General features: G+C 41.7%; 1 protein-coding gene across 1 annotated transcript in view; it reads right to left on the minus strand.

Moving 5' to 3' along the window:
• Positions 1-2,012: 2,012 nt before the first annotated feature.
• The window catches only part of ipo11 (importin 11), a 156,830-nt gene continuing 134,747 nt past the window's right edge, over positions 2,013-24,095 (minus strand). Inside the window, exon 29 of the mRNA XM_071894791.2 lies at positions 2,013-4,017. Coding sequence (XP_071750892.1) covers positions 3,853-4,017 — 165 coding nt within the window. The 3' untranslated portion in view covers positions 2,013-3,852. The remainder of the gene's footprint in view (positions 4,018-24,095) is intronic.

Raw genomic sequence — 24,095 nt, forward strand, 5'->3', positions numbered from 1 at the left:
TACAGCTAAAAATGTACCTTTGCTGCAAAGAAAATGGCCAGTGGTCTACTGAGCACTGGAAAAAAGTCATGTGGTCAGATGAGTCATTCTTCACCCTGTTCTCAACTAGTAGATGAGTACATGTGTGGCACATGACATAAGAAGTCTACAGGCCCAAGTGCTTAAATTCCCACAGTAAAGGAAGTAATGGTGTGCAGTGTGTTTTCCAGGTATCGTTAAGGTCCATTGAAGCCCTTAAAGGGTAAGGTAAATACCAATACATAATAATATACAAAGACATTGAGTGATCATGTTCGTACTATACTGTGACATTTTTATCCTTTGCAAGTGGGTTCTTCCAGGATGACAGTGTCCCTATCCACAAGGCCAAGTGGTCGTTGAATGGTTCAGTGAGCACAAAAATAAAATAAAAAAAACCATCTCAAAAAACATGTTTTAGTGTTTCTGATCCCTTTAACCATACACCATGGCAGTAACTCAATTGAGCAGAGGGTTAGAGTTAGGGTTAGATTCTGGGATGGTGCATGGGACAGCACTTTTCACCACGCTCATCAAACATCAAATGACGGAATTTCTTGTGGAAGAAGTGCGCCGCATCCCTCGAAAAGTTCCAGACACTAAGAATCTATGCCAATGACCAATGAAGCTGTTCTGGTACTTCGTGGTGACCCAGTGCCTTAAGACACTTTATGCCCTCTTAAATCAGTTGTAGTCCTGTAGCAAACAGAAAAAGTGCAACTCCATATTGTCACTGGCAATAGAAAGCCACATCTGGTTCCATTCAAGCTGTAATATCAGTGTTCTGCAAAAACTTGTGTTCTCAATTTTGCCTTTGCGCAAATGAGAAAATTAACAGTTTATCAAAAGTTTTTTCAGGACACCAATGTAGAGAGGAACACCCTGCTATACTGTGTAATGATAATCCACACAGTGGGAACCCCAGAGGAGCATGCAAGTTATGGATTAGAGCTAATCCTCCCCTTCTCCTCTATCATGCATTCCAAGGGATAATTAACACAAAGCTGGTCCAACAGTATAACTGTGGCTCCAAATCTTATCTGTCTCTAATGGAAAGGACTGCACTGGCAGTAAGTGTAATGGGAGCGAAGTGAGGGTAAGAGAGTGGGCAGAGAAAGACGAATGACTGAGTTTAGGATTAATACAGTGAGGGAGGAAGAAAAGTTAGGGTGGGAAGTAAAGATGGGTGTAGAATTCCTAATCGTGCATTTACACACTGTAAATGACCAGCTGCCAGAAGGACATTCATTTTCTAGTTCTAGCAGACAAATGGATCGATGTTGACCACTGTTACTATTGTTTCCTTGTTTTTTGGCAAGAAAAAGCCGCAATGGAACTTTTGGGAGATGTTGCCTGTCAGCAGAAAAGCAAACTAGATTTTATTTAGATTTGCTTTATTTACTGCCTAATGTTACTGTGCAACACCACTGGTGCTACAGCTACAGGTGAAACCATTGTAGAAGTCCCACTTGTTCACTGCATGTTTGCCTGACTACTGCTGCACTCACGCTCCATCCCCCAAGAAGAATTATTTGGAGAAATCAAGTTTAGCTCCTTTCAGCTGTCAGAAGTGAATGGTCAGATAACTAGCTGGTTGAGAGGCATTACAGTTTTGTTTTACAATACTGATTTCTACTGTATAGTGTTGAAGAGTTGGTACTAGTGCAGGAAAGATGCTGACAATGGTTACCACTGGTAAAAATAAGATCAGATTGCGCAGTAGGACAGCAGCATGATGCCGTTAATGGTATGAATGCAGAGTAAGGCTGACATAAAACGTAACATTCATGTGATGAATGTGCCAGAGAGGCCAGTCAGTGATAAAAACACTCCAAGGACTCAGACAGCTCAGGATGTGCAGACAGCAGGGTATTAAATATGGTGTTAAGGATTCAATAATATTGATTTAGATCTTCAATGGTCATAAAGCATGTTTTCAGTTACAAACATCTTAAAACCGACAATGGAAGCACACGAAGCAACATTTTGGCTGATTACTGCATTTTATTGAAGGCTTTGGAAAAAGCAACAAGGATTAATTCCCATTAAAACATGATAACCAAATTTATAATCCAAAAAACATCTCTCTACTGCGTGTTGTGTTCAAAACTTCATCATTGCTGTCATTAATACCAGTGCAGAAACCCTCTACTGTTGAACTAGGTAAGAAATAATAATATGATGATAGTAAGAAAGGTCTTTCGAGTTTTAAGGATAGGTAAGGCTGAAAAGCATAAGGCCTTGATTCTGACTGCTACTCAACTCTATCACAGTGTCAAAGGAGCTACTCTCAGGAGTATCTCCTGGGAGGTTGACAAACCTAGTGAAAGGATATATAATATATATATAATTAATCCATAAATTCTTAAAGTGTATTCTGTAAATTCAGGGTGTTGGCCCCGGTCTTTAAACCTTTAGGTTGGGACACAAAGTGAATCACAAACTTGTTTTTAATGGGTTTCCACATTACAACAAATTATGTTTTTATTAAACCAGAAGTTTAGGTTCAGTCAATTTTGGGTTCTGTGCTGAACAGGTCAAAGTGGTGTAAGCCTATTCATGTATCATTCAACTATTCAGGAATTTAGGTGCCAAATATGCAGTCATTTATTATTTCTCTTCATGATATAGGCTTGCCAAACTCCCAAGTAATCAATGGCTCTGAGAAAACGTATGGAACAAACTGGTTATCTTGCCAAATCAAAGAAATCAATCAAACACTTCAACTATACCACAAGAAAGTCATTGACGACCAGTCAAATCAGAAATAATGGCAGGGCAGCAGGACAGTCAGTCTAATCCTTTAAAATGAAAAACAGGGTGAAGTCACCTGTACAGCCCGATCTCATGTTAGATTTGCAATTGCTCCACATGTTGTAAAGTTAGCGGTGAGAAATGATGGGGTAACAAGGGTAACAATCTAAGATCACTGCTCCCAGGACTCCCACCATCATTCTACAATGATGAGAAGATGTACCATGGGGAAAAGTTGAAAACATGTTAAACAGTTTTTGGTTATTAAAGTGCTCCAACACACCATGAATTAGCAGCAGTATGTATATATATAAATGTGGTTCAGCACGCTTACAAATCATCAATTAAAAATCACCCAGACAAATCCCCTCCCACTCAACTCAAAAAAAGTTTTCTAGTTCTCTCAGTAGTTACTTCAACTTGACCTCTGGCTATGACAAAACAATAAACACATACATACAAAATTACATATCTTCTTTTTTTCTCTTTTAAGAATAGATTCTGTAAACACTGCTTTAGGTCCTTCAGGTTGGGTTTATCCGCATCTCTGCTACAATCCGTAAGTTTCTCCATAGAAAATAGTCCCGAGTCTCCTGCTCTGGCACCTGCAGATCATTTTTGCTATATCGCTCTACTCCTCTACTGACCCCCGCCCACCCCCAACTTATTTTCCATCCCTCCAAAATTCTACCCATTCCACGTTAAAACTACAGAAAGAGAAGAAACTAGAAGAAGAATGGAATGGAAGCTCTAGTGTAGTGACGATTCTACGCGGATGTTTTAAAAACGCCAAGGTAGTATCTCTCTCTATAAGAAGGAGGTAAAGGTATCCAGGTAAAAGAGAATGGGGGTTCTGGGTTGGGACAGGGGTATTAGCGGAGGCTAAGTCTGGATATAGATAAGGCTTAGCATGGGTAGAGGTTGGGAAGGTTGGGATCAGGAATCCATACGTTGGAGGGGCAGAGATCGTTACCCTTTCCAGTAGGTTTTCAAAAAGCGGGGGAGGGGGTAGGTACGCTTTAGGCAAAGATGTGTGTGTAAGGTGATGGATTGTAGAGACAGGCAGGCCGCCGCTGTGATTCAGAGGCCTTGAAGGAACTCCTGGAGCTGCCTGACGATCTCTGTGTCCACGGTCTCCATCAGGACCCCGAAGCCCTGGTCCCCCATCAGCGCCTGCTGGGCCTTCAGCTTCTCGTAGACAAACTGCTGGAGGGAAACACTGTGCACCGGGTCCTCCAGGGCCAACTGTAGTAGGACACAAAAAACAGTGGGGGGAAATCCAGTTAGAAGGGCACCTAAGGCAGTGTCTCGAAGACAACTGTGTGACCACCAATGTCCCCACAGTTTCAGTCAGTTACAATATAGTACTTACTTACAGAGAGGGAAGGAGAAAGCAACTCAACCATATTACCATTTCTACACTTGAAGCGTACATCTAACACCAGGCTTACAATAGAGAAAATGTTTCCCTATGTTCAGCCACTGCCATTCATCTTGTGCGGAAGGCAGTTGCGGAAAATACTTGACAGTGGAGTAAAACAGCCAAGGAAAAGTTCAGTGTTCGACTAGAGCAGACACATTACTGTGAGCAAGCACACTGTCATTTATTTTCTGTGAAGTGAAGCGAGGGCAGAGGAAAGCACAACAGCGGGGAAGAGTTTAAAAGCCTGTTCTTCACTGCAAATCAATTAGGAGTTTGCGAGCACTATGAATACTGGTAAAATATGGTGATATGTAATTGACCATTGACTATGTTGTACTTGTCTCACTTTCACCAATAAAAACAGTTGACAAAAAAAAAAAGAATACTGATCAACAATCAGACATGTGCTAATGTGTGTTTAGGGTTGTCTACCAATCATGTTTTCAGTGAAATGAATTTCTTATTTTATGTAACAGTATCCCCATGTGACAAGCTTGTGCTTGATACATTTCAGGGATCTGCTTGTCAGCAAATCTGTCTAGTGTTTATCCACCCAGTTACATGTTCAAATTATATTAAAGGAATAGTTCAGTATTTTGAACCCTGGGCCCAAATAACATGTTTTCCGTCATGATCCCTATTAGTAGAAACCATAACTTCGCTAGCCGCCTCCTCGGCCCGTCCGGTAACACCGGGAGCCCCCCTCCCACTCTACTGCAATAGAAACCTAGGGGCAAAAATTGTAAAAAAAAAAAAAAAAAAAACTTTCTGTCAGCAGTGGCATTCTTCTGGCTCTTGTGGATTCTTAACACTGGCTTAGAAGGTAGTTAGTCTTTGAGAAAAAAAAATACACAACTATTGACAGAAAGCTCAGTTTTTAAATTTTTTTTCAAGATAATATACTGACATCGGTATGATTATACTGTGAGTGTCACGTTTATCATAGTTTTCAAAGACTGTTGCGTATGCCCCTAGGTTTCTATCGCAGTAGAGTTAGAGGGGGCCGCCCGGTGTTACCGGACGGGCGGAGCAGGCAGCTAGCGAAGTTATGGTTTCTACTAATAAGGATCATGACGGATCATGGGCCCAGGGTTCAAAATACCGAACTATTCTTTTAATTACTAGCAGAGAGGGAGACAAACAAGAATAACGAAGAGAGAAAATAGGACGGATTCACAATGGATAACATGGCAGAGGTGTGTACACACTGATAAACAACTGTGTCAGTTTGTCTGTGTGTATGTGCATTGTGTGTGTGTGTGAGTGTGTGCGCGCAGTTGGATTTCAGTCCACCTGCTGGCATCTCTGTAGCTGAGTTTGCTTTGATTTCCCCGTAGATTAATTAGTATTATTATTATCTGATGGTGCTTGACCCTCCCCCTCCAACCCTCTGAAAGCAGGTCAGGATACAGAAACTACGCAAACATGAACTCTCACAGTCACTCAATCTCTCATTTTGTTTATCACTCAAACATACAAACTTGACGTTGGGGCAAGCTGGTGCACTCTTACGCCCGCACATATACATACACACACATCACAGGTGAGAAATAATCCATGGTCCCTTTGAGAAGCAGATTACTGTAATGACAATTGTTGCCCGCCAGCGAATCACTGGAAAGAATACTTGTTATGCTAATTAGTTCTTTGTCATTACAGTGCAATCAAACCAGTGAAGAGTGGGATTTAGTGGCTTAATGGAGAAGCTGTCTTGCATAATTAACATCAGCACAAAGACTTGTTGGAATGTGTGTGTGTGTATAGGTGTAAACACACCTGTATGAACTTTTGCGTGTGTGTATGGAAACATGAAACTTTGAGGACTTGCATGGTATGTGTGTATGTGTGTGTGTGTGTGTATGGAACCAAATGTCGAGGCCCGTGTACACATTTCTTAATCACCTCTGATTCTCGTTAGGATCCAATCTATTTGGGGGAAACATTAAAGACACACTTCTGCGTAAATCCCAATAAATATCACATATTAGTTGTGGCTTAACATGAATACAGGCAATTAAAAGTCTGTTGGTACAGGGCTTATATTTAATGCCTCAGCAAAAAAATGATCCAATTAAGGGGGACTGAGCACACCGTACATATTGAACAACCTTCCACATTATGCCAGGGAAACAAAGTATTAAAAAAATGAGGAAGCGTGTGTGTGAGCGCACACGAGTGTGTGTGCATGTCTGAGCGTATGAACATCTCTGTAAGAGTGCTTGTGAAAAGTAGTGTGAATTTAAAACAAGAATAAAAGATGAGGACATAGCAGATGAAGGGAAAGACAGCGAAAAAAAACAAACATCAGAATATGAAGAAGAGGTGGTGAGCAGAGATGAGCTTGGAGGCAGAATGCTTTAGAAAGAGGATGACAGAGGGCTGAGATAAGGAGCAATATGCTGAGGACACCTGCAGTGTTGAGGCTCTGCAGAAAGCAACACTGATGTAGTTATATAAACCAATCAGAAAAGTGGAAGCTCCCAATAACGACAATCAGCATGAACCACTGTCATCTCTAGGGGAAAGATGATATGAGAAGAGAGGAAAACACAGAGAGGGGAGAGAAGAAAGGAGGAGGCAAGAAGCGAGGATATGACTGCTAGCAGAGGAGAAAGGGGAAAAGTAGGTGAAGAGTAAAGAAAGGAGGGAACAGAAAACACAAATACGAAGAAGAAAAAGAGGATGTAGTATGGCAGTGTGTGCCTGTTGTAGCGAAGCTGTAGCAGAGAACACCAGTGTGACTGGGATATAGGGATGGTGGGCAATGTCAGCTGTACCTCATTGTTCAGGGCAGAGAGGAGGAGGAAAGAGAGAGGAGTGGGCAAAGTGAGCTGGAGAGAGACGGAGAGGAAATGACAGGGCCTGTAAAAGCCCTCATCTCCAGTGTAATTGCTAGACTACTGCTGCCCTTTTCCAAAACAAACACAGCAAAGAGCCCCATGTCATTACTGTAAAAACATCAGTGTTGTTCAACATCAGCCAGCACCAGGGATTTTAACCCCCCCCCCCCACACACACACACACACACACACACGCCCAACCATATGTGCAAGCGCCTATAACTCTTATATTATTACTCTATTATTATGTTTACTGTCCTAAGCTCTCTGAATGACAGACACACACAAGGGCAAACAAAGTGAAATTGAAAACCAGATAAACGTTTCCATTGTCACATTATTAAATCTGGGATTACCACCAGTGTCAGAATTGCACTCAAAGTCAACTTACAGAATGACTACCATGGGGCCTATTAGGAGTCTCTTTTTGTCTCACCTTTTGTCCTCACCAACCAGTCCCCACTCAATTCCTGTGCTCTTTCTTTCTTATTTACATCCCTCCCTCTGCACAATTCTCTTCCTCTCACAGTCATTCTCTCACCACGATAGGCTGCTTTATTCAGTGGGACAGTATGTTCATAGCAGGGGGCGCTGAAGGACACAAAGTCAGGTAGGCAGTTGCTAACTCAATTTGATGAAGTTGGGGGGCTGTGTGCACCAGCAACCTCTTGAGCTGGTGTTAGCTCAGGTGATAAGAGCTTGGGTAGTGCCAGGTGCTGAGACAGGTGGTGAGTGCTGGGAGGAGACACGTTTCTGCTAAAAAGATGCAAAATAGGGCAGTGTATGGTCATTAACATTATATACGCAAGTAACATTATTTGCCAATAGTAACCTACTCACCAGAGACACTCATAAGAAAAATATGTTTCTCTAGGCTGCGTTTTTCTCAATAATGTAGTGATAATCTGTGCTCTTCATGTCATACAGACATGGATGTACTGTTACGAGCATAAGTTGCTCCAATTGCTCCATTTTTGTTGTTGTTTTTGTTGGTGTTTTCCGCTGGCGTCCTTTGCGCTTGTGATGTGATCCCACCCACCCTTCAACCTGGTGTAGTCTTTGGTTGGAAGGAAAACCTGCATACTCTTGGCCCTCCATGGCACATGATTGCCCATCCCTGATATATTAGGTTGGGAGCACTGTTCATAGAAAACAACAATGAAAAACTGCCAGCATTACAAAGACAGGTCCCAGGTGGACACAGCCCCTTAATGGTGCAATAACCTGCACTGTTCTAGCCTATGTATATGGTTAATATTCTATGGTACTTCATGTCTGAGTGGACACACATGAGCGAACACACAGTCGCCTCACAGCAAGAAGGTTGTGGATTCTACCGTGGTCCTTTCTGTGTGGAGTTTGCATGTTCTCCCTGTGTTTGTGTGGGTTTGCCTGGGTGCTCCGGTCTCCTCCCACAGTCCAAAGACATGCAGGTCAGGTGAATTGAAGACTCTAAATTGCCCATAGGCGTGAGCGTGTTTGTGTGTAGTATGGTATATGATGTATATGATCTAGCATATAATAGTAGTATGTGATATATAGTATGTATGATGTATGTATATTGCATAGTATATGATGTATAGTATGTATATGATGTAGTAAATGATGTACTATATAATGTATGTATATGATGTAGTATGTACAGTATATGACATGTATATGATGGTATGTAAAGCCCTTTGAGACTTGACTGTGATAAAGGGCTATATAAATAAACAAGACCAGACAAGCGTGCGCGCACATACCCACTGCTGAATGATGTAATGAGCTGTGAGGCTGTATGATGTACTGAAGTATGAAGTAAGAACCATATGTTCTCATACTGTGAGAGGAGGCTGAAACTGTGAGGGTCAGTGGATTACACTTTGGGCAAATGTTAATTTAATCAGCCTATTTATGACAGATCATCCATAGGCCAGCCAGTCGCCCTTGGCAACTCTGACTTGGCTCGCAAGCCATTCTCTGCTATAGCAGCTAGACCAGCAGCGCCAAGGGGTGAAGTTTGCCTAAAAGCATCAGACTAGTGATTCTCAACACAACATTTAATGCCATGACACACTTAAAGCCCCAATCCGCGATCACTGTTGAGAGCAGGTCTTGGTTCGCTGTTTACTCTGAAGGCATCCTTTTGCAGCCACTCTAGTTGAGTCTAACGACAGGAGGTCTTTCTTGGCTTCGTGAAAGGATGTCAGGACAGGTAGCCATGTAATATGATTTTCATTGTCATACTCAAACTATACTATGATTAATTTTTCATTTTAGAGGGAAATATATCGTTAGTTGTAAATGAAGTAACTACAGCGGTTGGCAGCCCTAGTTAGTTGGCATGCTCAAGCTGTATGGGCAGTTCCCAAGGCTCCTCAGCTCACACGCACTCACTCCTCACCTGTTCCCTCAGCTACTGCGAAGGCCGGCACTCCAGTGTATACAAAAACAGAGAGAGCTGGAGCAACGATTGGAAGCGCTGTACAGTGGTTGCGCATTGGGTTTTTAAAGAGTAGTTCTGCACCCAGTTTGAGCTTCTCTCAGCCTACTGCACGATTAAAAAAAATGCAAGACACTGGCCGTGAAGAGCCAACCCCAAACCCCCCTCAACGGGGGAGTTGAGGGGGGTTTGGGGTTGGTGATAAGAGGAATAAGGTGGAGAGTTACTGTGCATGTGCACGCACTGATAGGCTGGGGTGGTAACATTTTTTTTACCAAATGACGTATCTTGAACACGGCTGCATCTCCAACTGAACATCGGCTGCTAATTTTAACCATCGGAGGACACACTGATTTAGTGACATAAATAGGCCAATGACACGATGATGACATGATTTCCTTGAATTGAACCAGACTTCAAAGTATACCTCAGTACTCAGTAGATGTTACAGTACATTATGTACATTTGGTCTAATGGTTAATAAATGGCTGTCAAACTAACATAGTTTCCATACTAACCAAGCCTTTTCCAACTGCTTTTGCTGAGATGAAGATTATAGAGCATCATGCAGAGAACTGCTGGAATCTGGGACAGCAACTACTGAAAACCAGAAGCCATCAGGCACTTGGAGGTTAGGTTAGCTGATAGGTCCGCTAGGGGGGTTTAGATATTTTTTGGACTTTTAAAAGTAGATTTTTTAAACTTTGAAACTGCTTTCACTGGGTTTCAATTGGAAGTTTCCATTGGGAGAGGTACATACAAATGGATAAAATGATGTGCAATTAACCTGTTCTTAGTTGACTCTCGACCTCTGAATGTGAATGTATGTGACTGGAAATAGCTTACATGTACTGTATTGAATTGCAATGTCTGCTGCCTGATTTTGATTCAACTCTTTTGATATGCCAATAATGTATTGGATTTTGGTCAACAATGTTTCAAAGAGACAGAAGGGCACTGTCACAACAACTGATAAGCATTATGCTACAGTATGGGCCCGTTTAACTAGGTGGGGGTGGGGGGACTCTGCAAGTCAGTTTGTTGTCATGCTTGTATTACTAAACGTCTTTCTCAAGGGCAACAGCATGACTCCACAGTAATTTGTCTTGTTCCGGCACACCCACCTAAATATTTTAACCAGTCGGATACTGGGGAGCGGCCAGGAGGAGAGGGGACAACATTACAGAGAGAGAGAGAGAGAGAGAGAGAGAGAGAGAGAGAGAGAGAGAGAGACAGAGAGAGAGAGAGAGAGAGAGAGAGAGAGAGAGAGAGAGAGAGAGAGAGAGAGAGAGAGAGAGAGAGAGAACAGGCATATTGTGGGTGTGATCCCCAGTAGCAGGAAGAATTTCAGTTGTGCATTTTGTTCTGTTGTTCCTGGCTGTGTATAGATATGCCATGGTAGGTTATTTTATCCAAAGCAACAGTACCACGAGTGCCTACATTTTTTTTTTTTAGAATGGGTGACCCCTGTTGGAATCTAATCCTTCACCCTGGCAGTGTTAGTGCCATGCTCTGCCCATTAAGGTATGCAACACCACTCTTTACAGTAGCACACATGCTCAGTATCACATCAGTGACACATGCAGGGTTGCCAACTTCTGTTGCTACAAAGTTGATTTTGTTAGGAAGTAGCGCTTGGTGGTTTGGCTATCACAGTGATTGCTTGGGTAATCAAATGTGCAGACACACAATGAGTCAGCCAACTTCGTGTCTGGAAGGAGAGAGAACACTAAGGCTGTGACCGAGGCAAACAGTCAACTCATACAGTTGGTTTAGGTGCATTAAGGAGATAGGAAGTGATGAACTATTCCTTTAACATGTTGTGACAGAGAGAACAACAGAATGTGGTTTATATAATTTTTGTGCTCATCAAATCTTCCAGTGATCACATCAGTGACCACTCCCATCAGGATACAAATGCTTCACCACAGGATGAAGGTGATTGCATGTATTGCCGTTTTCATTTGAGTGGACCTAAACCATGTCAAGGAAATACCCATCTGTTTTCAATATATTTCATCTCTCTCATTTCCTCAGGTGCTAAATGGCAGTTGCCTGTATGAGAGCCAAGTTCAGCTCAGGTCATTTGAGGCAAGCGATAGCCTGAAGAGATAACAGTAGCGGAAACAGTTTGGAGTTTGGACTCTGAGGAAGATGAAACATGAAACGGGCGAGTAATCGGGGTGTGCGGAAGTATGAGGAAAAGAGATAAAGAAAGGTGATGGAGAGATAGAGGGAGGAGCAGAGATGAGAGGAAGAGAGCAAAAGGAAGAAGAAAGGAGAGCTTTGCCCTGTGGGGGAGTCTGGCTCTGATGCAACAACCTGCTGGGTAGACAGTGGAAACAAGGGAAAGGAAAAAACGACTGAGGGAGGGATGAAGGGAGAGGACAAAAGGAGAGCAATCTGCATAGAGATAGGAAGCACAGCCAACCTGATGGAATGCAAACCAAATATTCCTGTCCAGGCAAAATGTGGGAAGGGGACAAATGAGGGCAATGAAGGCTTGGGAGGAAGAGAAATGGAGTGATGATGAGAAGAAAGGAAAGAGGGAGAGTGACATGTCCCGCACTGTAGCTCACTGATAAAGAAGCAATGGCCTTTCTGCCCGGGAGAGAGAGAGTAGAGGACAAACAGAGAGTAAGGATGAAAAGAAGAGGGAGAAATATGAAATGTGGAAGAGAAGCAGTGAAGAGAAGGGTTTGATAGTTGCCTGGTGGGCAGATGAAAGAAGCTGGGGAAAAAAGGATAAGAGAGAGAATAGAGAAGTAGGAGAGATATATGGGTGAGAAATGAGAGTGTATAATTATGATGATGATGATGATAGTAAACGCGAAGAATGAAGGCCCTGTTTGTGTCTTAAGCTCTATTCGGACAGGATTAGTTTTACCAGGGGAGATGGGGTAATTTAATCATTACAGGAGTATGTAGTAATTTTAGCCATGTCAGTAATTATTAGAGACTGTGTGTGCCCATGAAAGTAAACATTCTGGTCTCTTTTACCTCCTGTAAAATGCCTAGTAAAAATAACCTTTTTGGACTCTGCAATTTTTCAATCAAGATGTTGAGATCAGACCAAAAGTCTCAAGCCCAACTCTTGTAACCATGCTGTACTGTTATTGTTCAAGTGCGTCAATGTCGATTGTGGAACTTAAGTGTGACGCATGGTATATTTTTGGTGTGATGATGACAACGCGTAAATGGATTAGACACTCCCATCTCTGTAATTTTGCAGACTGATTACAGAGATCTCCTATCCCGTGTGAATTTGTCATCAACATTACAGATGACTTGTGTTAATAATTACTTTACGCACATTGTCGTGAAAACCAATAACATCCAAATGGGGCTTTAGAGGAGAGACTGTGTGATTATGTGAGATGAAAGTGTGTAAGAATGAGGGGGACCTATAAAATGTAAGGGATTGTTTGTGTGTGTATATGCAAGAATGTGTGTGTATGGCTAATGGATAATATGCAAGTGAGTGCAAGTCTGTGTGTGTGTGTGTGTGTTGGCATGGCTGAGCTGGCCTGGTGGGTACAGGCCTGCTGCATATTCTGGTCTGACACTAATCCTATTACTTCTGGCTTTTCCTCCTCCAACTCCTGCAGATACTAGCTATCTGCTGGTGTCCCCACATATACTGCCCCATTCGAAGGACACCCACATGCTTGCACACATACAGTACATCGACACAAAAACACACATCTTTGGACAAATATTCATACACACACACGCACAAGCACATTGATAGACAGTCACACTCACACTCCCCACACGCCCCCTTCTCTCTCCAAGAAAACACACACAAGATTTTGAAGCAACAGAGAACCTTGCTGCAGCCAACTGTAGGCCTACCAATTCATGTTCGCCTACACAGATTTCACTGAAATGCATCTAATTCAGACACTACAATAATAATTCTATTATGAGTGCCGTCAAATAGCAGGTCGGTACAAACGTAATTAGGCTATCCTTCTTCAGGTTGGAGTTGAACAGATACAAAAGGCTGGCATGTCAAAAAATATTTTGGTATTATCCTAATGTAAGACAAGGCAAATAAACACATTTTACAATAATAGAGATCTTGTCAACAGAAAAACCTGACAGGATAATTTGTATATTTTACCTACTTGTTGGGGGAAGCTAATATGCAGAATGAGAAACAAATAGCACCAGTTGTCAGCTTTGCTCTGTGATGTTTGCTGGTTAGGTTCTATGAGCAAGACTGGAAACTGACAGATTTAAAAGTGGCTGCCTGGATTAGTTTTCTTCAATGTTGTCAGATGTATATTTAAGTTCCAGGGAGGACAGCAGCTTTCAGGTATCCTTTGTATTTATACACTGCATCATAATATTTGAAATGAGCCTCATCTTCTCCTACATTAAAATACACTTTGCTAACACTTTCATTATTTTCTTTGGTGCAGTATTCTTGTAGACCTTGTTCCTCAATCTTTAATATTCTCCTTGTTAAGCTTGCTCTTGTGTTTATTTTAGTCACAGTATATCGACTTCTCCCTTAAAACTAGGCTACTTGCAACACCAGAACTAAAAGCAAAACCAAAATCAATCAATCGATCAAAATCAATCTCACGAAAGAGCTTGGAAATCAATTCATTATAATCATTAATTTGAGAAGCTCCATCAACGTGACATGCTGACATGACAACAAATCATCAATCAACAAGGATGCTAGTGCTGTGTGCTGATCAGCTCATTACCTTCAAGTAGGGAACTTGCACTCCTCTCATTCAGATCTGAGATCTGTTTGTACTCTTAAGATATGAAGTGATCCTCTGATCAAACACAAGACAATGAAATAGACTGTCACAATTACTTTTGAGTGATTATAAACATACCAACAAAAAGGCAATAAAAAACATAACACAAAAATCACCCATTCGGTGAGCGGCTATTCCATCCAGATGCAGAGCTTAATATATAATTTAATCTTTAGAGTAGCTAATGCAATCCTGATCACCTCTGAACTCTTTGTGGTGTACAGTGGATCTCATGAGAGCCCTTATTCATATTCAATTGGAGTGTAATCCAATTCCATCACTGTGCTGCCCACCACAGGCTCTTTTATGTTCCCATAGAGCCAGAAACATAGCCTCTGTAAAGGACCTCTGACCCTGGGCCCAGTCAGTGTCTCTCTGCTTGACCAATTTCTCTCTCTCACACCTCAAAAGCACTGCACATAACACTTTTTGGGGAGAACTCCTGCGCTACAGCTACTTTTAAATTTGTCCTACTGGTGTAAAGATTTTCTTTAGATATTTATTAAGTTGCCTCATTAAGATGACCTGTTATATGAAACATATTTGCTCCCGGTGCTTTGTTACAAGACTATAAAAAGTGTAAATTTCCACTTTAATTAATGTAAAATTCATGTTATCGTGCATTCAGTTTGTGGAAAATATTTAAAAACTTAGCATGGATGCATAGCAATATGCAGGCTTTGGTGATATAAGGATTGTTCAGCATGGTATTGGGACAATAATCATTGTCACTCAAATGACTAAACATCGTGCAGCCCATGAGCCATGTAAAATATTTACAGAAGCCAATCACGTATCACGCAAGAATGAGATGACGCACATATTTTTCTGTAATGGCAGAAAGATGGCAAATGCTCAAAATGCTGCTACTCCTATTTGGTTTTTCTTTATGTTTAAACCTAATGAGTCAAGAAAGCTGCTGAATCTGGATGAGGTAGTATGCAGACTTTATGAAAAGCAAGTTGCTACAAAAACAGTACACACAAGCAACCTACACTCCCACCTGATAAACCACCATCTAGTGGAGTTTACAAGGCTGCCCCTACCACCAACATCAAGTAAACGGCCCACAATTCCTTGTCACGGTACACAACTCTCCATCACTGCTGGGGCACCTGCAAAGTAAACGGCAGCAAGACTATACCAGGGGTGTCACCAAAGTGGTGGTATCATTCCAAACTGTTGAGATGGGAGATTAAAGAGATGCTGATTATGCCTGACTTGCAATATGAGCTAACAGCATGCAAATATCTTGTGAAGACAACCATCCCAGCATATCATAAAGTGTGCTCAGATGTGGAAAAGGCAATTAGAGAGGCAGACTACTCTGCACAAACCACAGATATGTGGTCTAGTGTTACTTTACAGTCATATATGTCAGTCACTGCCCCTTCCATAAGCCCAGAGGGGAAATTAGAATCAGATTGCCTGAAAAACAACCTTGTTTCCAAAGGCATATAACCAACAACATGGCTGCAAGTGTTGGTGAAGGAGTGTAAGATGGAGTAGGAAAAACACCACAAATAGAGCAGCTAACAAAGTGGCAGCTGTTCACAAATTGGACTGGACCTGATTCAGCTGTTTTGATCTGTTTTGACCTGGTAGTGACAGCTGCCGTGAAAAACCTGCAAGTGTCAGTCGTTGAGTGGACAGACCACTGGGTGTGAGCCAGGCCATCACTGGAGGTTTCTGCCATAGGTGGCAATGACGAGATGATGATGATGATGATGGCAAAATGTGCCCTAAAGTATTTGTACATGTGTGCCAGTAGCATTGCATAGGAACGCCTCTTCAGCACAGCTGGAAATGTTGTGAATTCACTGCAATTTCTGCTGAAGCCAGAGAAAGTGGACATGCTCGTTTTTCTGGCCAAAAATGCTTAAGAAATGGGATCTGAATTTACATTGGTCTTTGAGGCCTAGTTTAGCAAATTATTTAGATTTATTTAATTTTAGTTTTTATAGCCTAAGCCTATTAATTTGTTTGTCAGGCTGTTACTGCAAGGTTCAAATTTTGATATCGCCCAAGCCTAGCAAGCTGATCTTTCGAATCAAACTGCAAAAACTGCATTGAGCAGAGCCCCCAGTACCAATCTCCGCACCATGGGGGATCAGGCGTTCTGCACCACGCTTGTGAACAGCCTCCCTAATCATCAGGGCAGCGCAGACCTTGAACTCATTTAAGACAGGCCTAAAGACCTTTTTATTCAGGAAGGCTTTTTCGTGTTAACTTTCTTTAGTGATTATTTTCTTCGTTTTTGTTTTATGTTTTGTTTTTAACTCTGTAACAATTCATTGTGATTCACTGTGAATGAAAAGTGCAGTACAAATAAAATGCATTATTATTATTAGATATGCCAAGTGACAATGTAGCCAGAATTCTTCTTTGACACCTACAAGATGACTAGAAAGACGATCACTCCCCTCTCTCTTACACATAAAACCAACCTACTATTACACATTCTTGCACTCATTTACACATATGCACATACACACAAAAAAAATAACATTCTTAGCTGCACTTACCTTAATTAATTTGAATGGCAATGAGCACCATTGTCCCCAAAACACCATTACAGAGGACTTTTAAACTGTCCCTACTGTCACTTAGAAATACCATTTTTAATATCGCCATCATTTTAACTATTACAATGGTGCTGAGAAAGTTGGCTGTACATAATCGTTCGCCAAATTAAATCATGCATGTTTCTGTGGGTTTGTGTGCACTGTGAGAGAGGAGTGTGTGTATGTGTGTGTGAGAGAAGGAGAAGGAGAAGGAGAGAGACAGACAGAGAGTAAGAACTGTGTGTATTTGTGTGTGTGTGTGTGTGTGTGTGTGTGAGTGTGTGTGCGTCTGTGGCTGTAGAGTGTCATGTTGGACTAAATGCCCTGTCTGATCAATAGAGTCAGGATCTGTAACGACTGTGTCCAGACCCAATCAATGTCCTAGCTCATCAGCACATACACACCACATCAGCCTTGACACAGAGAAAGAAAAAGAGTGAAACGGAGAAAGAGGAGTATATATACCTGGCAGCCTCTAATACACTCACTCAGATTGCATTGCAGTCTCCCTCTTAGATCAAAGCCTGGGCATCTGACAGTGTCTCACTAACATCACAATTGGTTTCATATAAGGATCTTTTCACAGCCCACATAGTGACATATGGTACATATGGTACAGAGCACAGCGGAGTTTAAAGCTCCCAGGCTGACACTCCTACCACTGGGACTTGTTGGCGTTAATGAAAGCCTGTTAGGACTGACCTCCGACACCAAGGCCAATTACAGACACTTGACGAACCTATGAGGAAGGGGGTGAGGTGTGGGGGTTGTTGGTGGTGTGTTTGTGTATTTGGTGGTGGTAGTGGGGGGTAGTCTACTGGGGAACTTCCCATAAAAAACAAACAGATCCTCAGCAAGAGGAGAGAGAATGAGGGAGAGTGACAGAGATAGAGAGGAGAGGGAAAGACAGAGAGAGAGAGAGACAGAACTCTAAACTGAGGGAAAAGGCAAAGTAACTTCTTCAGTGTCATTATATGGAGGGACAGAGATATATTTAGTAGAGTGAAGCAACATCAAAGAGAGGGAACAAGATGAGACCATGAAACAGTAATCAAGAAAGACGCAACTGGACTTTAAGGAGAAAAAGGAAAAGAGAGAACAGAGCAGTAGAGAGTGATGAAGAGAGAAACACGGGCATGAACGAAGATCAGAAAGAGATAGATTGAGTAAACCGCCCCCCTCTCCTCCCTCTCTCTCCTGTTCCGAGGTTTCAGTAGTTCATGGTCTCTTGACTTAGAGGGAGGATTAGGTCTTGATTGCAGTAATTTCCTCACCAAATGAGGCAGCACAAATTATAATACCCTAATTAGTATTGGACTAAAGGGCGTAAATGTAAGAGCCCCTGAGCAGTCTGTCACGAGGGTGCTCATTACCAAACACATATATGAAAGCGTGGGTGTGTGCGCATGTGTGTGTGCACACACTCACACAAGCTAAATAACAAAGACACAGATCACATGCGTGTAAACATAAAAGGAAACACTCCTCTGTGGAGTCCTCAGCTCAGTGAACCTCTCAAACCACTTAACATGGTGAATAATTTTCTCTGTGATAACATGTGGGACATAAAGCTAGCTTCATCATTTTTGCTCAGTTAAAAGGCAATCCAAATAAAAAACTAGATCAATGTGAAGTGCATTAGGAAAGGGAAAACAACTCAAGTGAGCTTTTGGCTGAACTATTGGCATCTGGCTCATGCTTTCTGTGTGGCTTGAAGTGTGCAAGCTCAGCATGAATGCACAAGTGTGAACTCTGTGTACTATGGCATTCATGCTTCTCTTTATTTCCTGACAACCACGCACCCGAAAAATCCAAATCCCCCATAAGACAAAAACCTTTCCGAGACATTGCTTCCGGTTCCACCAACTGGAAAAACATGGCAGGTGTGTTTACTGAGCTGCAATTGTTGGGTGAGGAGCAACAGGTTTGCTTACTGTTATTAAAAGCAGAAAAAGATAATAGCTTCTCTTTTCAATATGACGAAAAGAAAACATTTTGTTTGTAAGTCAAATGTATTGGATTGATAAGAGATGCATTTTTGTTATTTCCAAAAGTCTGCTAATCGTTTTGACACATTGAATTGAATGCACTGAATCCTTCCCTACATTTCACATGCAAAAATGCTCAGTGCTCTGGTGGCGTTGGCTGAGAGGTTGGCTGTGACTTAGAGGGTCCTTGTATCATCGTGTCCGAAAGCTACAATGCCATTTGGCAGACACTGAAAGACCATTTTGTGCGTTTCCCAACTGGGACTCAGCAGTGGAAGGACATAGTCAGCAATTTTGGTGCCATAAAATCACAGAGGATCAAGAAGTGACTTTCATAATTACAAAGGCATGGTCATCAGTGCGATGAAGATGTGTTCCAGGACAGCAAGTTTAGAGCACACCTTCTTGATTAATACTGCCACCACCTGAAGTTCTCCCTGGCACCATGTCCACCAGCCCATTTGTATTTGAGGGAGATGCCTATCAAGGTATGTTATGTGTTCATAACTCATTCATAACTCAAGTTCTTAACTTAACTTGAAAGATTTGACTTCTGTGCTGCATGTTTCTACATTCAGTGTAATACTTATGGCGTTTATTGAGTCTCAAAACCTGCGCACATAAAAACCAGGCGCGCGCACGTGATTCGAGCGCACAGAACAGTATCTGCGAGCGGAAAAGCATCCTCGCGAGGGAGCATTTCTGCTCTGCGAGCGCACAGAACAGCATCCACGAGCGGAAAACCATCCTCGCGAGGGAGCATTTCTGCTCTGCGAGCGCACAGAACAGTATCCACGAGCAGAAAAGCATCCTCGCGAGGGAGCATTTCTGCTCTGCGAGCGCACAGAACAGTATCCACGAGCAGAAAAGCATCCTCGCGAGGAAGCATTTCTGCTCCGCGTGCACAAATGCGGTCCCGCGAGCACGGGGCTGTGACGAGCGCGAGCTCGACCCTCCCTATGCGCTCGCAACTGGTCAACACTCGCTCGCTCGTCAAGTTGACTTTTGAGACTTTGGAGGCGGGGATAACATCTCACTCCTTTGCCTAAACCTAACCAATCAGAGACAGAGTAGGGGCGGGTCTTCCAGAAAATGGGGTAGGAAAAAAATAATGCGTGTCTCTGACCTCTTTTTTGGTGGCAGAATCATCAAGAAGAAGATGTTGGAGAAAAAAAGAGGACCTTAACTAACTTATGCATTGGGTCTACATTTTTTCGTAGCAATTGTAAACTACATGGATCATATATGCCACTGCTGTTGACACAAATAGCCTATGTTACATTTTGGTTATGCACGATTTACTTGTGTTAAGGGTATTGTAGATGTGGCTGTTCCTCACTTAACCTCTTTTTTCTCCGACAGTGTCAATGTGTTGGAGTCAATGTGTTTAAATAAAAACAAGCACAGATCCTGTACAGACCTGCGGTGCGTGTGTTCAATTCTATGCACTGAAGCACTGTGACACAGTTAAATTATCTAATTCCATAATGTTACTTAAATACCACAAAGTAATAACGTTACCTACTGTTAAAGTTTGTAGGGCAGCACAAAACGTGTTACTGTTTACAATTCGGCAAATTGTGGAATGTTAAGTTTCACAGTACAATGCTGCTGGTCTGCACATCTCCAAATGACAAACAAGACATGATGTGCACATCAGAGATCGATTTAGATCAATTTCTATAGCCTACACTGACCAACTTGATTTTGTGGGAAACACTGCATCTCACACTCAAAGACGGCCTCTAGAGGCCATCTGACGAAGCGCATCATCTCACTAAGCGTCCCTGACTGACTGACCTGAATTTGCCTTGTGATGCCCTTGGCTGCACCGTGGGAAAAATAAAAATAAACTGATGAAGCAAGCCATCACAATTTTGACTGATGGCATGGCTAAAAAATTTACACTTGTCAATGTGTTATACGTGGGCTTGTATGAAAATGTGTGCATGCGCAAGTGTGTTTATGCACGGGTGTGCCTAAAAGGGTTGCTTGAAACCCTAAGCTTTGATATTTGCTGCCAGGATGACCTCATCAGACTTGGTGTATCCAACTTCACATTAATGGCAGTTTCTCCTGCAGAAAAAAAAAATTAATAACAAAAGCAAAAAATGTCAATAAAGAAAGAGGTTGAGAAATAGGAGATGAGTGAGGTCAGGATGTCCTTCTGTTTAACAGATTGTGGTACCACAGCACATAAAGAATGGGCTGATGAGGAGACATTCAATCAGAGCCCTCAATTATCAGCCTCAGCCTTGGGGGCTTATGGCTCAATGCAATCAACTGATGTATCAATTGATGAGAGGGCCGGAAAGAACAAGAGCATGCACGGACAGACACGAGTGCACACACACACACACACACACACACACACGTGCACAACACATACACAAAGAAACTCTAGGAACATTAAATGATCAATCCATGTCTCAAATGGTCAAACAACAGTGGAAGGTCTTTCCAGAGGGAACACTCTGCTGATCTGACTATGTTTTATCAAGATTACAGACAGGAGTTTGGGCAACCTCTTTTTCAACAAGCCTTCCTCCTGTTGCAACACCTTTACATCAGTGTTACAGTTCAATAAACTTCCATGTCCCATCTGCTTACTGCTACTCTTCAGCTGCCTTCCCCAAAGCCTTACTGGGGGGTTTCCCCTCTAATGCCTCCCTGCACACCTTACACTCATTTATTCACACAGACACTTGAGGGTAGAGAAAGGGAACAGAGTCATTTAAACTGCCAGAAAGAGCAAGGACAACGACCAGCGCTGCTGTTTTAACACATACGCCATTATCTGCAAATGCCAGGAAACGCCTCCAAACATTCTAGCCAAATTAATTGCTTCCAGCTCATCCTTGCTTTGGTGGGCAGCAGTCAAACAGCACTTAATTGTTTAATTGCGATAATTGAAGGAATAGGCGTAGTACTGTAGTTTAGTTGATTGATGGTTTGGAATGGCGGTGCTTCCAGCTCCCAGGAGAGTTTCAAACAGCAGGAGAGCAGAGTTGTACTAAATAAGACAACTCTCCACATCTCTCAATCTTATTTTATTACATTGTGTGGTTGTACTCTACCTCAGGGCCCAGTAGTAGACACATTCACTGACTACTTGGGGCCAAATAATTTTATCTGTTACTAACAGTAATTAACTAACAGTATGTTAAATAGGGATGGGACAAAATATCGAAATTCAATATATCGCAATACAAAAATGTGACAATACGTATCGTGGGGCAATATTTTTTTCTGCTGTAGTAATCACAGATGAGATGCTTGCCCATCACAATTTCACAAGCTCTCCATCCAAATGATATTATTTACACTTTGTAATGACATTTTTAAATTGTTATTTACATTCTAGCAAGCCAATGCCATCGCATCGAAAGATCTGCGGCACAGCAAAATAGAGAAAAGAGTGAGGCTACAGTAGTCTCTGCATAGCCCTACATACTGTAAGTGGCAATAATACACATTTGGCTTATAAAAGGCTGTTTAAAGTCGAGATGAAACGACATTTCGAGAGTATCTAACTTCCGTATCGTGACGTATTTCCGAGTGAAACAGGAAAGACAGGCGGGACATAACGTTGGGAGGAATTTGATTTGAACGTTGAAAAGTGGGTGTGTCATAACACCCGAAGACACACCGAAGTACCATGCTGTTGCTAGCTAGCTAACTAATGAATCTTAGCCTCTTAGCTATGTGCGCTAAAAGTTGAAGATTGATTGATGGGTGGATGTCATGATATTATTGGTTGAAATTAGTTACGGGCATGCTTACGTAAGCACACGGCATATTTTGTTTTACAGGAAGAAAACATGATTGAATTTTGATATAAGAATACAATGAAATTGATTTTTGGTATTTTTTTTTGGCATATATTGTTAAATAGGTGCACAGTATGACCGGGGATGTGATCTAAAAGGGTTAAAAAGGCATTTTTCATTTCATCTCGTCTTTAAGCCTTTACATTTTTATAAAAGTCTTTAGTTTTAAGACCCCAAGATGAACTACTAGCCATATCATAAACAATCACAAACAACACTGATTCTCTTAAAGGGATTTTATGACCATGGGTGCCAGTCAGCAAGACGGAAACCTGCTGACAGGCAAGTCATTTAGATCATATCTGCGTTGTGCTATATATTTAAATCACAGACATACGAAAAGAAGAGACAAAGACAAGAGAACGTGAAAGAGAGATTCACAGCTATAATATCCTTTCTCTGTCTCCCTCTCAGTGAATGCATTTTATTTGATCATGTCTGAGGTCATTTGCCTCTCCCCTTTATTACTACCAGTAAACTGGTCCACTGAAGAAGAAGTGGGAGTTTAACTCAATTTGTGCTTAACTTTTAAAGAGTAATGCTCTCATCATACAGTTACTTTATTTGTTTTGTCATTTCCTCTAAATGTACCATAGACTTATAACTCAAATGAAATATTAAAAAAACAAGACTAAGAGTCTAAAAGCCCCGCGACATTGCATTTTGTGGAAGCGTCCCTGCTGGGAATCGAACGCGAGTCTCCCGATTGAGACTCTGCAATCTAACTCCCTGTGGCACACTTTCACCCACGTGACCAAAAGCGGTGAACAGAGCGAGCGAGATTTCGATCCATAGAGCGGGGCTAAAAATGGTCTAAAAGTTTTCTACAAAAGTAGAAGACGCTATTGTACAAAAGAAAATACTATTCCATTTAATTATTCAGATAATTCTTAAAGCTTTGGACAATCTAATCATTAATTATGAACATGAACTAGGCCTGATCTGCAACATTAATCTGTCAGATACCAGAGAACCAATATTCTGATATGTAATCCCACACTGATATAGAGGCAATTAATGCATTTGTGAACTTGTGTAATGTTTATCTTAACATTTACACCCGAGTGAGATTTATTATATGATTGTTGTAACAATTCTGAAAAACATAATGTACTGTTGTTTTCCCCCACCATTCTCTGGAAATGTACTTCAGTATGATATCACATATTATAACACAGGAAAATTTCTTCTGCCTATATGAGACAGTAACGAATTGCGTAGAATTGAAGCAATCTTTGTTTCTATATTTATGTTATCCTTGGATTCATGTAAATGGAGGTTAAATGAACAGCAAACATGACAAATACATGCAATGAAGCTTTCTGGGTTGTTCCAAGGGCCTACATACTAGAGTGAATTCCAATGTTTGTACATGCACAATGGCTGGCTGCAGTCTTAGTCTTTCCATATCCTGGTCTGGTGGAAGGTCTTCTAGGGTCTCAGGTCTCTTTCCTACGTCTATTCTGTCCAAC

The sequence above is a fragment of the Centroberyx gerrardi genome, chromosome 8 (assembly GCF_048128805.1).
Source record: "Centroberyx gerrardi isolate f3 chromosome 8, fCenGer3.hap1.cur.20231027, whole genome shotgun sequence".
NCBI lineage: Eukaryota > Metazoa > Chordata > Actinopteri > Beryciformes > Berycidae > Centroberyx > Centroberyx gerrardi.